Source organism: Bradysia coprophila, unplaced genomic scaffold (genome assembly GCF_014529535.1).
Source record: "Bradysia coprophila strain Holo2 unplaced genomic scaffold, BU_Bcop_v1 contig_232, whole genome shotgun sequence".
Classification (NCBI taxonomy): Eukaryota; Metazoa; Arthropoda; class Insecta; order Diptera; family Sciaridae; genus Bradysia; species Bradysia coprophila.
Window position 1 is genome coordinate 1,893,663 of NW_023503493.1, and position 14,481 is coordinate 1,908,143.

Sequence of the window (14,481 nt, forward strand, 5' to 3'; positions counted from 1 at the left end):
CTCAAATGAAACGTCGTTCAATTCTGAGAATATCGTGGAACAACTTTTTTCCCGAAAAAAGTCATGGCCCTTAGAAAATTTTTCTCCGAAGTGGTCGCGAAAATCGTTTTTTATCAATTACTCCGACATGCGAGATGTGAATAATGTCAAATTGTGCACGTTTATGAAGGTCAATGAGCCGAATATTATTGACCAAAAAATTGTTTTCCTGATTAGTTCCTGTTTCACCAACTCTCATATATGTAAAAAATTGCAGTTCTCAATATAAGTGGATATAGTGCCTGGATGCAATCTATCGAGAAATTCCAATTTCTACAATTCACGTATTTTGGTTAGAAAGAATTGATATAATAGGGAGATCCTTTATCGGGCAGATCAGGAAAACTATTTTGAGGTCGATTTACTATTTTCAAAAAATTGATGAGATTAAATTTTAGAATTTTGGTTCGTTTCGTCAGTCTGTCCTCTACAAAAAAATTCTATGAGACATGTTCTGACTGTATGAAGCTAGTCTTACTAACTTTTATCTCGTAAACCTATAAATAATAAAAGTCGCTCGAAAAAACGATATTTGGGGAACTTTAAAATTCGATGATTTTCCAAAAATTGATGGGTTGAGATACATTGTCAAAAATCAACTCCATTCCTATCTTGGACGGTGGGTATGGTCGAGTGGGGTGTCAATGGATAGAGCTTGAAGTAAGCTACAAAACTCCGGGTTAGAGCTTCCTGATTTCAGTTTTTTCGAGGTTTTTCACTTGTTGTGGCGGCTGGGTGGGTCGAACTACGGCGTTTGTGGGTCAATAATATTCAGCTCATCGACCTTCATAAACGTACACAATTTGACATTATTCACATCTCGCATTATGGAGTAATTGATAAAAAACGTTTTTCGCGACCACTTCGGAGAAAAATTTTCTAAGGGCCATGACAGCCCAACAAAAAATTTTCGGGAAAAAAGTTGTTCCACGAGATTCTCAGAATTGAACGACGATTCATTTGAGCCATACCTCGATCGGATCGCCGTCGGCTTGAATCCCGATTCGATATAAGCTGTTTGAAGTTTTGGCGAATTGACTCTTAATTATAACCATTGTCAAATACTACATTTATTATCAGTGAAGTTTCTTTGATCTTATTATTAATGATGGTTTTGGTTATAAATGTATTTCAGATAATTACAGAACCTGACAATAAGTCACTTCTCATATTTATAAAGTTAAAGTGATTTAATTAAAGGAATAAAATAAAAAGAAATGTTTTGACTGAAAAAATCAACGCACTTCAAGCAAAGGTGATTATAGTCGACAGCTGCCAAATTTTATATGAAATATTTTTCCAATTTTTTTTATATGTGCCAAAATTTATGTGATACACTTTCCAGTTTCAGTTTTCTTTAAGTTTGTTCCAAGGCCAAATAGATTGTCAAATTTCATCCATAAAGTCATTACCTCATCAACATTTGTATGCAATATCGTGTAGGTCATTATTCTATGTATGCAAGTCATCGTCATTCGTGTTTACAGTTATTTGGTACAAACCTATTAAGAGTACATACCACTCATGCTTGAAGGGCGTTGGAAAATATACAAAGGGCGGCTTGGAGCCGTATAGTCATCTAATCGGAATGAAAATATGGTGTATTCTAGAAGCAGTTTTGGATATACTCAAACTGCCTTGTATCACGTAAGTATACCGGTCGAATGGTAAGGTGTGATAGGTATATGAGATGCAAAAAGCCGAAAATGATCCTAATCCGAGATCCTAATCCGAGGATCCGAGGTAGTCTTGTACCGTCGTCATTATCAAAATATTTTCTATTCACTCAAAATATTCAAGGAAAATTTTTGAGGGTTTCGAAAGCGTCATTCTCCTCTTTTCTTCTTTCTTTCATTTTCGTACCTGTAAATGCCTAGCAAAATGGAACTAAAATCATCTCACAGAGTGATCACACAACAAACAGAGTTAAGACTCTTCCCTTCCCAAAAACTTTTACACGTTAAGTGAATGAAGATAGCTTGACTATCAAACAGAGAACTGTTTCGACCTCAGAACTCGGTGTCGGCCCTAGGACAATATAGGATTGTCCATCATCAGTTGTTACACCGGTAAAATCCAATCACTCACTCATTCATTCATCCATCGTTGGCCATCCGATCTCCTCCGACACACAAACATTTGAAGCACAACAAACTTTCTAAGTAAAACTTCCACAATCACAACACAGCCCAAAACATTCAACGATTAATTGATCGCCATGGCTCCTTCGTAAAAAATTGACTCGTTTGAAATTCGTTAAGAATTGATTCATTTGAAATCCGTTTAAAATCACTCGGCACTTTTGAAATCCTTGAACTCTCTGACAGGCTTGACAAACTGAAAAATTCCGAAAACGAAGAAAAACCGCAGACTGATCCCACTGAAAAAATGGAAAATCCTTAAAACGCAAAAGGTCAGTAAACCTGAAAACGTTAAAATAACGCGGTAAAACTCTCACTAACATAACAAAAACAATAAAACACTAAACGCTCATACTTTCTGAAGGATCGTACGAGGGCGTTTGGTTCCCATCCATCAATGCGGTCCTAAGCGATTTTCCAACGTTGCGCTCTTAGCCAGAGCTTTTGGAATTCCGTTCTACACTACAATGCATATCATACACACACATCCACATACACAAACGCGCACACACACACACACTTGAAAACACTACAATTACACTATCAGCTTCCTATTCTGTATACCCCAGGTATACATCCATTAATGTGGTCCTAAGAGTTTGAATTCCATCTGAGTTTGAACTTCCTCTTCCTCCGGCAGAACTGTTTCTAGGTGAAAACAGAAACATTGAAAACAAGAAAAATTCTGATAATCCGAAAAACGAACGAATGACCCGTGGAAACAATTTTCTTGACTATCTGCTTCATTTAACTCTGAAATCTTTTGAAATTCATTGTTGTTTTCGTTCCGTGTCCTTCTGGTCTCTGCTCTTGCCAATATTAACCTTAATCTCACTCACTCACACATTCACTTCTCTTATTCTTCATCCAGACTTACTTACACACTCACTTCCTTCACTGATTCACTTCATACACAATCACCAGCAGCCTTCACGTATCCTTGTAAGAACCAAAATCTCCGTCATTGTCCATCCATTACCAGAAACCTTCACGTATCATTGTAGGAACCAAAACCTCCGTTATTGTCCATCCATTTCCAGTGCCTTTAATGTGAAACTCTTCAGTTCTCTTACTTCATTTTCTTCTCTGCTGAAAAACTATTCGCGCTTTAAAATCACTTACATTATCCACTCTTTGCCTTGTTATCATATACAACTAAATTGCCGGAGGCAATATAGACAGCCCCGTACGAAGACAAATTTCATAAATTCCTATTTAAACAGCTATATACAGCTATATTTAACTATAAATAAACATTTCACAGAGGAATATTTATTTATTTATTTATTTGTTGGTTTTGAGACCGTTCTAACAGCCTTTTACAGCCAATTACAAGTTCAGTCTGGACCACCGGCTTTACGTGACTTCCGAACCACGCCTCGAAGTATGTAATTACTCTCTGAGGAAAGTTAGGTGCGAAATTGATATCTCGCCTTAATGTAGGCTAGACATATGTACACAAAATCATCGTATTTGGGTTACGTCATACGATTCATTCAGTGCGTACATCGTTGCAGCCACCAAACACACCGCAACTACCCAAATTATGAAGCTTGAGTGAACTTAGGACGTTACCAATGCGATATAATCGCTAGAAAAATTCCATGCGGAAATTGTCTGTCACGGGAATCGAACCCGGATCATTTTGGTGGAAGGCTAGTACGTAACCACTGAGCCATCCCATTCCCTATGCTATTATATAGTAGGGTGTAGCGTTTTGACGAAAGTATTTTGTTTTTTAAGGCCTGTGGGTAGGTTCGATGCAGAATGGTCCACTGAACACGAAAATACAAAAAAAAAAAAATTGAAGTTCGAAGCTCCCATGCGCACTTCTGAAAACCTACTTTTTTGGTCTCAGAGCCATAGTGGGATTAGTTCTGCCGGCTGTGTGGAAAAATATATATCTTAAGTGTATATGATAATTAGTCGTAGAGACCTTGGCTTCAATTTGGCATACTTTAATAGTTATTTATCTACCAAGGTAGGTATGAAGGTATTTTTTCGCACTAGATGTCGATTGTCGACCCGAGGCGAAGCCGCCATTTTATTAGGAGACCGGAAGTAGTACTGACGCTTTACATTCGTTAAAACCTTCCAAACAAAAAAAATTCATGAAATTCGGTCAAAATTTACTCGGGATATTGACAAAATACTCCACGTTCACTGTACGGCCGAGTAGCCAGATAAGAGCTCACTCCAAGAGACCAAGCTCACGCTCCGGAGAACATAATTTCAAAAAAAAAAAATTTTCCTGATTGGTACGGTCAATACCTATCTAATAAAGCTAAAACAGACGAAATATGTTCAAATGTGTCCGACCAACAAGCAAAAACTGCTTGCCGCCCTGTGCCTGTTACATACTAAGGGGTCTAACTCACGAGTCGGTCATCCGATTTCCATAAACTTTTTTTTTGTCGATCTGTATTGTAAGTACCTTTGACGTATCACTGAGAAGTGTAGTGCTTAAATGTCTGGAGATATCGTCGAAAAACACTTCGGCACTTATTGGGCCCCAGCACCGGAGAGGTCGATCCGAAATCACCCATCTTTGAACTTAGCCTGTCTTTTGACATTACCAAACGAGGAAAAAAAGAATTTTTAAAATCACATGCGTTTTACTCAAGTCAGAGAACCCACAGGCGGACAGACAGACAGACGGCCATTTTTTCGCGGATTTGGCATCTCTAGACAACCACAATAGGTTTCCCCTTACTCAGGGAGTCCAATTCGACGTGTTACAAACGTATGCGTAAACCTATAAGACCCCAGTACTTCGTACGGGTCTAAAAATATTTATTTTTTTAAAGAGAAATTATTGAAAAATATTGTTGCCATCCCGATGCCATCCCACTCCGGATATTTTTGTTCGATTGCCAATTTCAACAGAATTCGGATCAGTCATCCGTAAAAGTAAAAGGCGACTCTGCTCTCAACACGCACACCGAACCAGTAATCTCGCAATTGGATCGCTAAGTCATGGCTATAATTGGTGATAATTGGTGCACTTCAATTGTACCTTTATTCATCCCAATAGCAAAGTGCGAAGCAAAACGACTGAAAAAAAAAAACAAATTTTATTATCAACAGATAAGATACAGAATGCTTCAGCACTATTACTGACAACACGACTCGCACCAATAATTCACTGTGTTATCAGCTAGCGAACAGGCAACAAGTAGAGAAACATCAAACACACGACCAAGAGAATGACTGAAAAATCGAAATTGAATCAAGATTTGCAAGATGAACGCCAGAGAATCCCGTTTAATGTGGAAGCGTTCACCAATTGGTACTACGGCGGTGAAGCGAATGTCAAGGACAAAAGATATCTGGGTGAGTGTTACGCAAAAGACTGAAAATTGAAAGTAGGTACCACCACTGATGGTAACGCAAATCCGCTAGAAAACACGGAACACCAAGTTTCGGGTGAGTTCGAGTGCAGCGCAAGTTAATTTCACTTTGTAGCACTTAGGATTTCAACAGAATTTTTCGTACTGCGTTCAAAAACACTGGTCCAACGTCGACGCTATCATTATTCGACCACATTCCACGGAAATCGTTAGCGCTACACCGAATAAAATATGGCGCTACACTCAAATTCACCTGAAACTTGGGGTCCGTGTTTTTTTGTGATCCACTAAACATTTGCGTTAACCTTTAGTGTTCATACACTATACGGTGATACGTGAGAATGATCTTCGTCGAATGATAACAGTTCGATTCTGACGATGTAGAAAAACTGATCATCAACGATCCGGAACTGAAATTGGACATTGACATGAGCTACATGAGTCACAAGGAAAAATATGAGGAGGCAGTTCGACGGGCGACGATTGCATTGAAGCTGTTCAAGAAGTTGCAACAGGACGGTTTCGGTGGTGCAGATTTTGTCGGGTACTATACGCGCACTATACCGTACACGCAGAAAGTCGTCGAACATGTGAACAGTAGAGTCGCAAACAATAGAAGCTCTTCCATTGTTCACATGTTCGACGACTTTCTGCGTGCACTGTAGATTGATAACTACAAAATTTCCGACTTTAAAACAACCCTTCCTCCGTTACAGGAAAATCCTGTTACCCTTTTCCAGTATACTCAAGCAAGGCAGTCCGATAAGTATATTTCCATCTCAAAAATCCGTTTTCGATTCGCTTAATGGTCGGATCATTTTTTCACGTCAGGTTTGCAGTTCAGCATGTTTTTGCCGGCGCTGATAAAACTCGGTACTCCCGAACAGCAAGCGAAATGGGTGCCGAAGGCAATGAATCTGAGCATCATTGGTACTTATGCGCAGACAGGTACACGAACTGCTTTTCCTTCGTTAAGTTTAATGAAATTCATGGAAACGAATTGATCGTAGAGATGGGACATGGCACGTTTATTAGAGGTTTGGAAACGATTTCAACCTACGATCCGCAAACGAAAGAATTTGTCATTCATTCACCGACGATCACAGCGTATAAGGTAGGGAAAATGAACTCGTTTGAAAACGTTACCTGAGTCGGGTACATCAGGTCTCAGTAATTTGTTTGGCTAGTCTGGGCTGCTGTGTCGGAAAAAGTCGCCTCTATCGCTGGCGAGTTTTAAAGTGTTTTGAATGACGTATATGATTGAGGGGTCAAAGTTTCTGAATTAAATTTTTTTCTTTGGCCTCACGAACCGATTGAAACCGGTTGTACTGTAGAACTTAAAACTCGGATATATCCGTCAAATCGAAATCCTTTTTTGTGGTCTCAACGGTTTAGGAAAGTTTTATCCAATCCTAAATTTTTCAAAACAACTGTTTTGTCAAAGGACCAGAACTGCCCGGTCTATGAAAGATTTCCGGAAAGGTGGCCCAAAAAACCGCTAACTTTGAGACTCTTTTCTTATTCAATTTTGACGTGTGGGGGCTTTTTTGGAAAGGTAATTTCAGACCCTACCAACGATAGCTGGCCGAGCTCTGACATATCAAAGAATCGGACGCTACAGCTCTAGGAAGCACCAGTACTGTTCTCACAGAAAATTGTAGGGAGTAATAAGCGTTTCGAACGATTTGAACGATTTTCACTCAAGGAACTACAAGACTATGAAACCTTTGAATGATATGCAACTATGTGACTGGGTCTGTGTCTTTCCAAATGCCTACCAAAGCTAAAACTCAGAGAAAACTAACATTTCTAGCAGTTTTTTCGTTGTATACTCTGGATTTGACGAAAGATTGATGTGTTTGGATGTCAGTTCCTAGAATTCTGTCACTCCGAAGGGTCACCCTTCTTCACAGTGCTAGAACTCTAGGATGGTGAGTACTTCCATCGGCTCTTTCCAACTTTCTTCTGGACTTGAGGGAAGTCTGAGATGTCTGGAAGTCAATTCCGAGAATTCCATCACTCCGAAAGGTTCATCTACTTCCCAATGCTGAAACTCTATATTGACCAGTCCTTCCACCAGTTAAAAAAAACTTATGTAAGTATTGGTCATTCTAGAGTCCATTGTGAATAGATGAACCCTTCGGATCGGAGTAACGGAATTCGAGGAACTGACTTCTAGTCATCTCAGGCTTCCCTCAAGACCAGAAGAAAGTTGACCCTTCGGAGAGACCGAATTCTAGGAACTGACATCCAAACACATCAATCTTTCGTCAAATCCAGAGTAGACAACGAAAAAACTGCTGGAAATGCTAGTTTTCCCTGAGTTCTAGCTTTGATATGCATTTGTGTAGATTCAGACCTAGTCACATAGTTGCATAGCATTCAAAGGTTTCAGAGTCTTGTAGTTCCTTGAGTGAAAATCGTTCAAATCGTTCGAAACGTTTATAAATTCCCACAATTTTCTGAAAGAAAATTTTTTGTGCGAACAGTACTGGTGCTTCCTAGAGCTGTGACGTCCGATTCTTTGATATATCAGAGCTCGGCTAGCTATCATTGGTAGCTTTTGCAATGACCTTTCCGGAAAGCCCTCACATATCAAATTTGAATAAGAAATGGAAAGGGAAATGAGAGTCAAAGTTAGCGATTTTATGGCCACTTTTCCGGGAGTCCTCCATAGACCGGGCAGTTCTGGTTCCTTGACGAAAACGTTGCTTTGAGAGTTTTAGGTATTGGATCAAAGTTCGCCAGTGAGTGAGATGACATAGCAGCCCCGACTGTAACTTCATGCTCCGTTCAAAGAAAAGATTTATCTGAAATTGAAAAGGAAATTTCCTATTTCTAACAGTGGTGGCCCGGCGGTCTTGGACACACCGTAAACTATGCGATTGTATTCGCTCAGCTCTATTCGCTGGGCAAACATCACGGATTGCATCCGTTTATCGTGCAACTAAGGGAAGATGAAACGCATAAGCCCAAGAGAGGCATCACCATCGGTGAAATTGGAAATAAGGTCGGCTTCAACACCGTCAACAACGGATTCCTCGGATTCGATAATGTCAGAATACCGCTCGATCAAATGCTCATGAAAAATGCGAAAATCTTGGAAAACGGTGAGTTCGTGAAGAATCAGAGCTCCGTGTTGAACTACGGAACGATGACTCATGTACGCGTTGGAATTGTAAGGGACATGGGGACGCTTCTGTCCAAAGCCGTCACCATTGCTATGCGATACTCAATCGTTCGCCGGCAAAGTCCGATCGATCCAAAACTACCCGAACCGAAAATCATCGATCACGTCACCCAGCAGATGAAAATACTGCCGGCGATTGCAAAGGTATTTGCCATAAAATTTGCTGCCGAAAATTTGATGCGAATGTACCTGACCGTTACGTCGGACATCGAACGCGGCGATTTGGAACGATTGCCCGAATTGCATGCGTTGTCGTGTTGCTTGAAGGCCGTATCTTCGACCGAAGCTGTTCACGCTGTGGAAGTATGTCGTCTGGCTTGCGGTGGTCATGGTTTCCTTACATCGGCCGGATTCCATGATATCTACACAAATTGTACGGCTGCTCAAACGTATGAGGGGGAGAATACCGTCATGCTGTTGCAGACGGCTCGCTATTTGATTAAGGCGTGGAGTCAAGCTTTGAGTGGAAAAACTTTGCCACCGACGGTTAAGTATCTGCAGAATTACAAGCCGAGTAGTGGACGAAGCGCATGGGACTCGTCTGTCAGAGGTATTTTGATAGCATTACAGTCAACAACAGCCGGCAAAATCGCCTTGGCGCATAAACATATTGAGGCGAGGAAGAAGACTTACTCGCCGGAAGAGGCAGCTAATCAGACGGGTGTTGAATTACTAAGAGTCGCTGAGCTGCATTGCCAGTCGTTCTTGCTTCAATCGACTATCGAAATGGTGGAAAAGTCGAACGTCCCTCCACAAATAGCAGAAGTATTGCGGGACATCTTGGAACTGTATGCTGTGGACTTGGCTATTCGATTCCTAGGAGATTTGTTACAGGTAAAACAAACGCATGCATGGTGTTCGACGCGACATTGCAAATTTTGTTCTTTTCCCTTCAGTTTGTCAACATAACCAGCACCGATGTGGAACAGCTTCAACAGCGTATGGAGACCGCCCTGAAGACGGTGAGGAAAAGTGCACTGGGCATTGTTGATGGATTCGACATTCCTGACTTTGTTCTATCGTCAACACTTGGCGCGTACGACGGAAATGTCTATGAAGGGTTATTGGAAGCTGCTAAGAAATCGCCACTGAATCAGGAAGATGTCAACCAGTCGTTCGACTTGTACCTGAAGCCTTTCATCAAATCCAATTTGTAAAGAAGACGTTCGAGTTTGCTAGAACGAAACTAAGTCAAATAAAGGAATGGGAAATTGGTCAAGGCATTCGCATCGCCTTTTTAGTATTCGTATGGCAGCGTGGGTATGGTGGACGTGTTCAACCGATTTTGGGAACGATCCTTTTCGCTTACAAATAGCAATGTCTGTCTCTCCCATCGAATCTTCCATCTCTCATGGCTTAGATCAGATTCTTTGTGACACAATTTTTTTGGTAAAATTTTCTTTCTGAAACTTTTTGGGTCACGTTTCTGTTAATAAAAGTTTTGCGTACAGGTGCAGAATGCGTCACCCTCAGCGATATCAGTTATTTTGTAAGTAAAGGACTTGCGTCACGTTTACCCTTTAAGGATTTTTTGACTCATTGAGCTACACATATTTAGGTCTATGGGCTACCATCCCTACTTAGTTAGTTACTATGGAAAAGTAGATCCAGCAACTCCTAAACGTTTCTATAGATTTTCCTGAAATTTTGGTTATTGGCTAATAATGACCCAAAAATAAGAAAGAAATTGGAAAAAATCCATATCTTAAGAGCTAGAGCTCTTCAAAGTGTCCATACAAATGCCATATAAACGCCAATTTGTATGTGTGTGTGTGTGTGAGTTGTATATTTTGGTGGTATGGTCAAGCGGTGAAGGTGTGTGTTCTTTGGGGATGTGTTTCTTGTAGGAAATTGTGTGGATCAATAAGTATAAACTTCCACTAGGTTGGTTCCTAAAGTTTGGGATGACAGATGATTCCTCTGGCACTTCCTAACTGCCATCGGATTTTTCGATGGATTTTGGATATTTTCGACATGAGTGCGATGTTCAAGGGTTGGCTCCTAAATTTTGGGATGATTCCTCTGGCACTACCTAACTTCCATCGGTTTTTTTTTGTGAATTTGGGTTATTTTAGACATGAGTGAGGTGTTCCAAGGCTGGTTCCTATTCCTAAATTTTTGGATGACAGATGATTCCTCTGTCACTTTGTAACTTCCATCGGATTTTTTGATGGATCTGGGTAATTTTCGACATGAGCGAGGTGTTCCAAGGTTGGTTCCAAAATTTTGGGATGACAACTGATTTCTTTGGCACTACCTACCTTCCATCGGATTTTTTGATGGATTTGGGTTATTTTCGATATAAGTGAGGCGTTCCAAGATTGGTCTCTAGATTTTTGGATTCAGACTGATTTCTCTAGAATTTTTAATTTCCATAAGGTTTTTTGATGTTATCGACATGATATACTCACAAAAGTGCTGATATCAGTCAAAATACCCTTATAGGTTCAATGTAACGCAAGTCCTTTAACTTACTTACAAAATAACTGATATCGCTGATGGTGGCGCATTCTGCGCCTGTATTCAATAGTTTTACAAACAAAAAATTATCCCATAAAAATTTGTAAAATAGTGTCACAAGTGGCAGATGATTCGACTTACTTTCGTTTAAATTCTTTCAGTGTTACGCAATTTTTTTTTGTTAACTTTCAGAAACCTTTTGCGTAAATTTTTTGTTGATAGAACATTTGCATACAGGAGGCGCAGAACGGGCCGTGGTATTTCGAATGTTGATGGAGTCGATATCGAAAACAACATGTACATTTGCTAACAATCACAGTGCAGGGCTGTGATGAGAACCATTTTACTTGCGAATAGTCACAGGATAAGTTAAACTGCTTATGTGTTGGTCGGCTACTTCACTGTTTGTCCATCGTGAATTTCTCAAAATTAAATAATGGAAAAATGTCGAAAATGTTTTTTTTAGACATCACTTTAGTGAGCGGGCGTGACGCAAGTCCACTAGCAAAAATGTTTTTGGGGACGGCGGAGCATATTTATAGCAACTTTTTGACTTCTCGTCATTAGCTCCAATGACAATAAGCGAAAAATCTCGAATTTTCAGATAATGCAAATCGCATACGTTAGTTAGTCAGTTCCTATGGAATAGTGGATCCAACAACTCCTAAACGTTTCTATAAATTTTCCTGAAATTTTTCAAAAATTGGAAAAAACCCCGTTCTTGTGAGCTGGAGCTCCTCAAAGTCTTCATACGAATGCCATATAAAAGCTGATTTGTATGTGTGTATGTGTACGTGTGCTTTCGAGAAATCATGGCCCTACGTTAGTGAAAACTTGGGTATGAAGAAATGGATTTTCATACGTTTTGAAATTGATGAATTTGACCAACCTTTGTTAGTTCGTCCTTCTGTTACAACGAAACTTTTGAATTTACCGGTGGATTTCAGGGTATGTCAAGGACGTAATTCTGATAAATAAATTTCAACAAATTTTCATAAAAGAGTATATTTTGAAGCTATGAGCGTGTTAAGCTATTGAGCTATGTCAGCCATAACTCAGAAAATATGGCAGATAGAAAGTTCGTTTAAAAGACAAAGGTAGAGTTTTAGATTCTAGTCGATGCGTGTTTCATGGTTTCCATAAAAAGTTTAAAAGCTTATTTGAGAGCTTCGTCAAATTTTCGATTTTCGTTAAATTTTCGATTTTCGTCAAATTTTTAATTTTCGATTTTCGTCAAATTATTGAATTTCGTAAAATTTTCGATTTTTGTCAAATGAAAGCTGAAAGGTTCAGATCAAAGAGAAAGTTATACGGTTTCGTAAGAAGAATATTTTCGCTTAAGCTGCACAATATGATTGTCTATTATCTGCGACTAAATTCTAAAAAATCACAACTTAGAAAAGAGCTGATATTGCCCAAAACCACTTACAGTAGAGGTGTGACGCAAGTCCTGTTATCCACTTACAAAAGTACTGATATCGGTGTAGGTGATGCTCCCAGATTCGACACGCGAAAGATATGCATCACAAATGGCAGCTGATCAGAAAATCACGCGAAACTTTTATCAACAAAAATTTTACCCTAACCTTAAAATTTACAAAAGCTCAGTGAGTAGGTCTACGACTGTGGGTGATACATTCGACGTTTAAGTCAGTTAAATAAAACAATGCGGCGACAATTGGACCCACACGATTCACCTCCTCGATTTTATTTTCAGTAAGGCAGCTTGAACATATTGAAGTGACTGTCCGAAAGGATCTTCGGCCGTAATCGATCCAATTTCTTCGTACTGATTGAAGCGATCTCCTTTTACATTCGCTTCTCCCTGCTCCGCAATGATTTTGATCAATTCACGTCGCTCCAAGATTTCGCTCGGGAACGCAATGGTGCATAGATCGCCCGCACTGATCAATGACCAACGAATGTGTCGGATTAGTTCCTGGAATTCAAATTTTGGTTGAGTCGTCGTTTGAATGAGAAACCGACGTCCTGAACGGTTTTTTTCTCGGCCACTCGAAATGACAATTTCATTGATAGTAAGAACGGGAATAGATTCGGCAGAAGCAGATTTTCAATCCGATTAAGAATCGAATTAAGTCGACCGACTCAAAATACCGTTAGAATGTCTTCCGTTCCAATAAAGTAGCTAGCGAAGTGATGGACAGCGTTGTGAATGATTCCTCGTTGAGAAGACACAGTGCATTCCGTTCCATAAATTCGAAGCAGACCTCCTGCACAGCCTGAATCGAGTACTTTGTAGCCCAATCGAAAATCTCACAGCAAGTCCCCATCATTACGCTACCGGTCACGTATGCAAAAGCACCACATTTTAACGGTTCAAATCCATACAAATCGGCTAGCCGGTACACATCCAGTTTATGAGTGATATCGAGACCAGCGAACGGCACACGACCGGTGTATATGTACCGCAAAATCTCCTTGAATGCCACCAATGGAACGTGCAATTCGATTTCGGATTGTGACGATTCGACAAAGCCACCATTCAGCAGAGAATCAAAGTACGGACTTCTCGCCGACACGATTGTTTTGTGTGCTGGAATGCGGTCGTTTTCGACGAGGAACGTCACATCGGCATGATCGTTGCTCATGTACAGTTTGCCGATCGTTTGCAAAATTGCGTCTGCATTGAACGATTAACGAGGAGTGGACAATGATCGAAAAAAATTAATGAGAGTCGAATGTGACGCGCATTGCGCAGACACTCACCCGAGTCGTTTATTTCATCACAATCTTTGGTATGATTAGCCATTTGTTTCAGCCGAGGTTTCAGCACTATCAAAACTGAAACGTCGAAGATTGTAGAGCGTAAAATCCTGACCTGACGATTCGAGTGAAATGCACCAATTGATCAAAATAATGATTTTGAAAACAAAGTCGATTAACGTGCTGATATTGAGTATTATGGTGAACGAGAAAGAACTATTTTTAATTGCAAGTTATAAGTAAATGGTCATCGGTTTTCCCGCTCTGATCATAAAAAATTCAATTTCAGCTCATGCCGCGCTGTTTCATTTTTTTAAAGTGCGGCTGTCATCTGTTATCGATAACAACTTCATCAATTGGCACTTGAGGTGTAAGCTGGCAACACCATTTAGCAAAGATCACGATCCGTCGAAAAACCCTGCAGGGTGAAAGTGTGACGCGAGTCCTTGTTTCTACTTATAAAATAACTGATATCGCTAAGGGTGACGCATACTGCGCCTCAACGCAAACGTTTTATCAACAAAAAATTGCGTCACAAGTGGCAGATGTTGAGGAAACTACTGGTAGGAAAATAGTT

The 14,481-nt window shown here is 40.0% G+C and overlaps 1 protein-coding gene and 1 long non-coding RNA gene across 2 annotated transcripts; one reads left to right on the forward strand and one right to left on the reverse strand.

Annotated features, from left to right (window-relative positions):
* Nucleotides 1–5,030: 5,030 nt before the first annotated feature.
* On the forward strand, nt 5,031–9,943 carry LOC119075875 (probable peroxisomal acyl-coenzyme A oxidase 1). Its single transcript, XM_037182439.1, has 7 exons — nt 5,031–5,513; nt 5,915–6,074; nt 6,247–6,296; nt 6,362–6,478; nt 6,541–6,644; nt 8,376–9,554; nt 9,617–9,943. Exons 1-7 carry the CDS (start codon nt 5,387–5,389, stop codon nt 9,875–9,877), a joined length of 1,998 nt encoding a protein of 665 aa, XP_037038334.1. The 5' UTR covers nt 5,031–5,386; the 3' UTR covers nt 9,878–9,943.
* LOC119075925 lies at nt 5,916–6,332 on the reverse strand. The gene is made up of 2 exons (XR_005087496.1): nt 6,191–6,332; nt 5,916–6,088 (listed from the first exon to the last, which is right to left on the reverse strand). It is a non-coding gene; the product is annotated as an uncharacterized LOC119075925 (long non-coding RNA).
* Nucleotides 9,944–14,481: the final 4,538 nt, after the last annotated feature.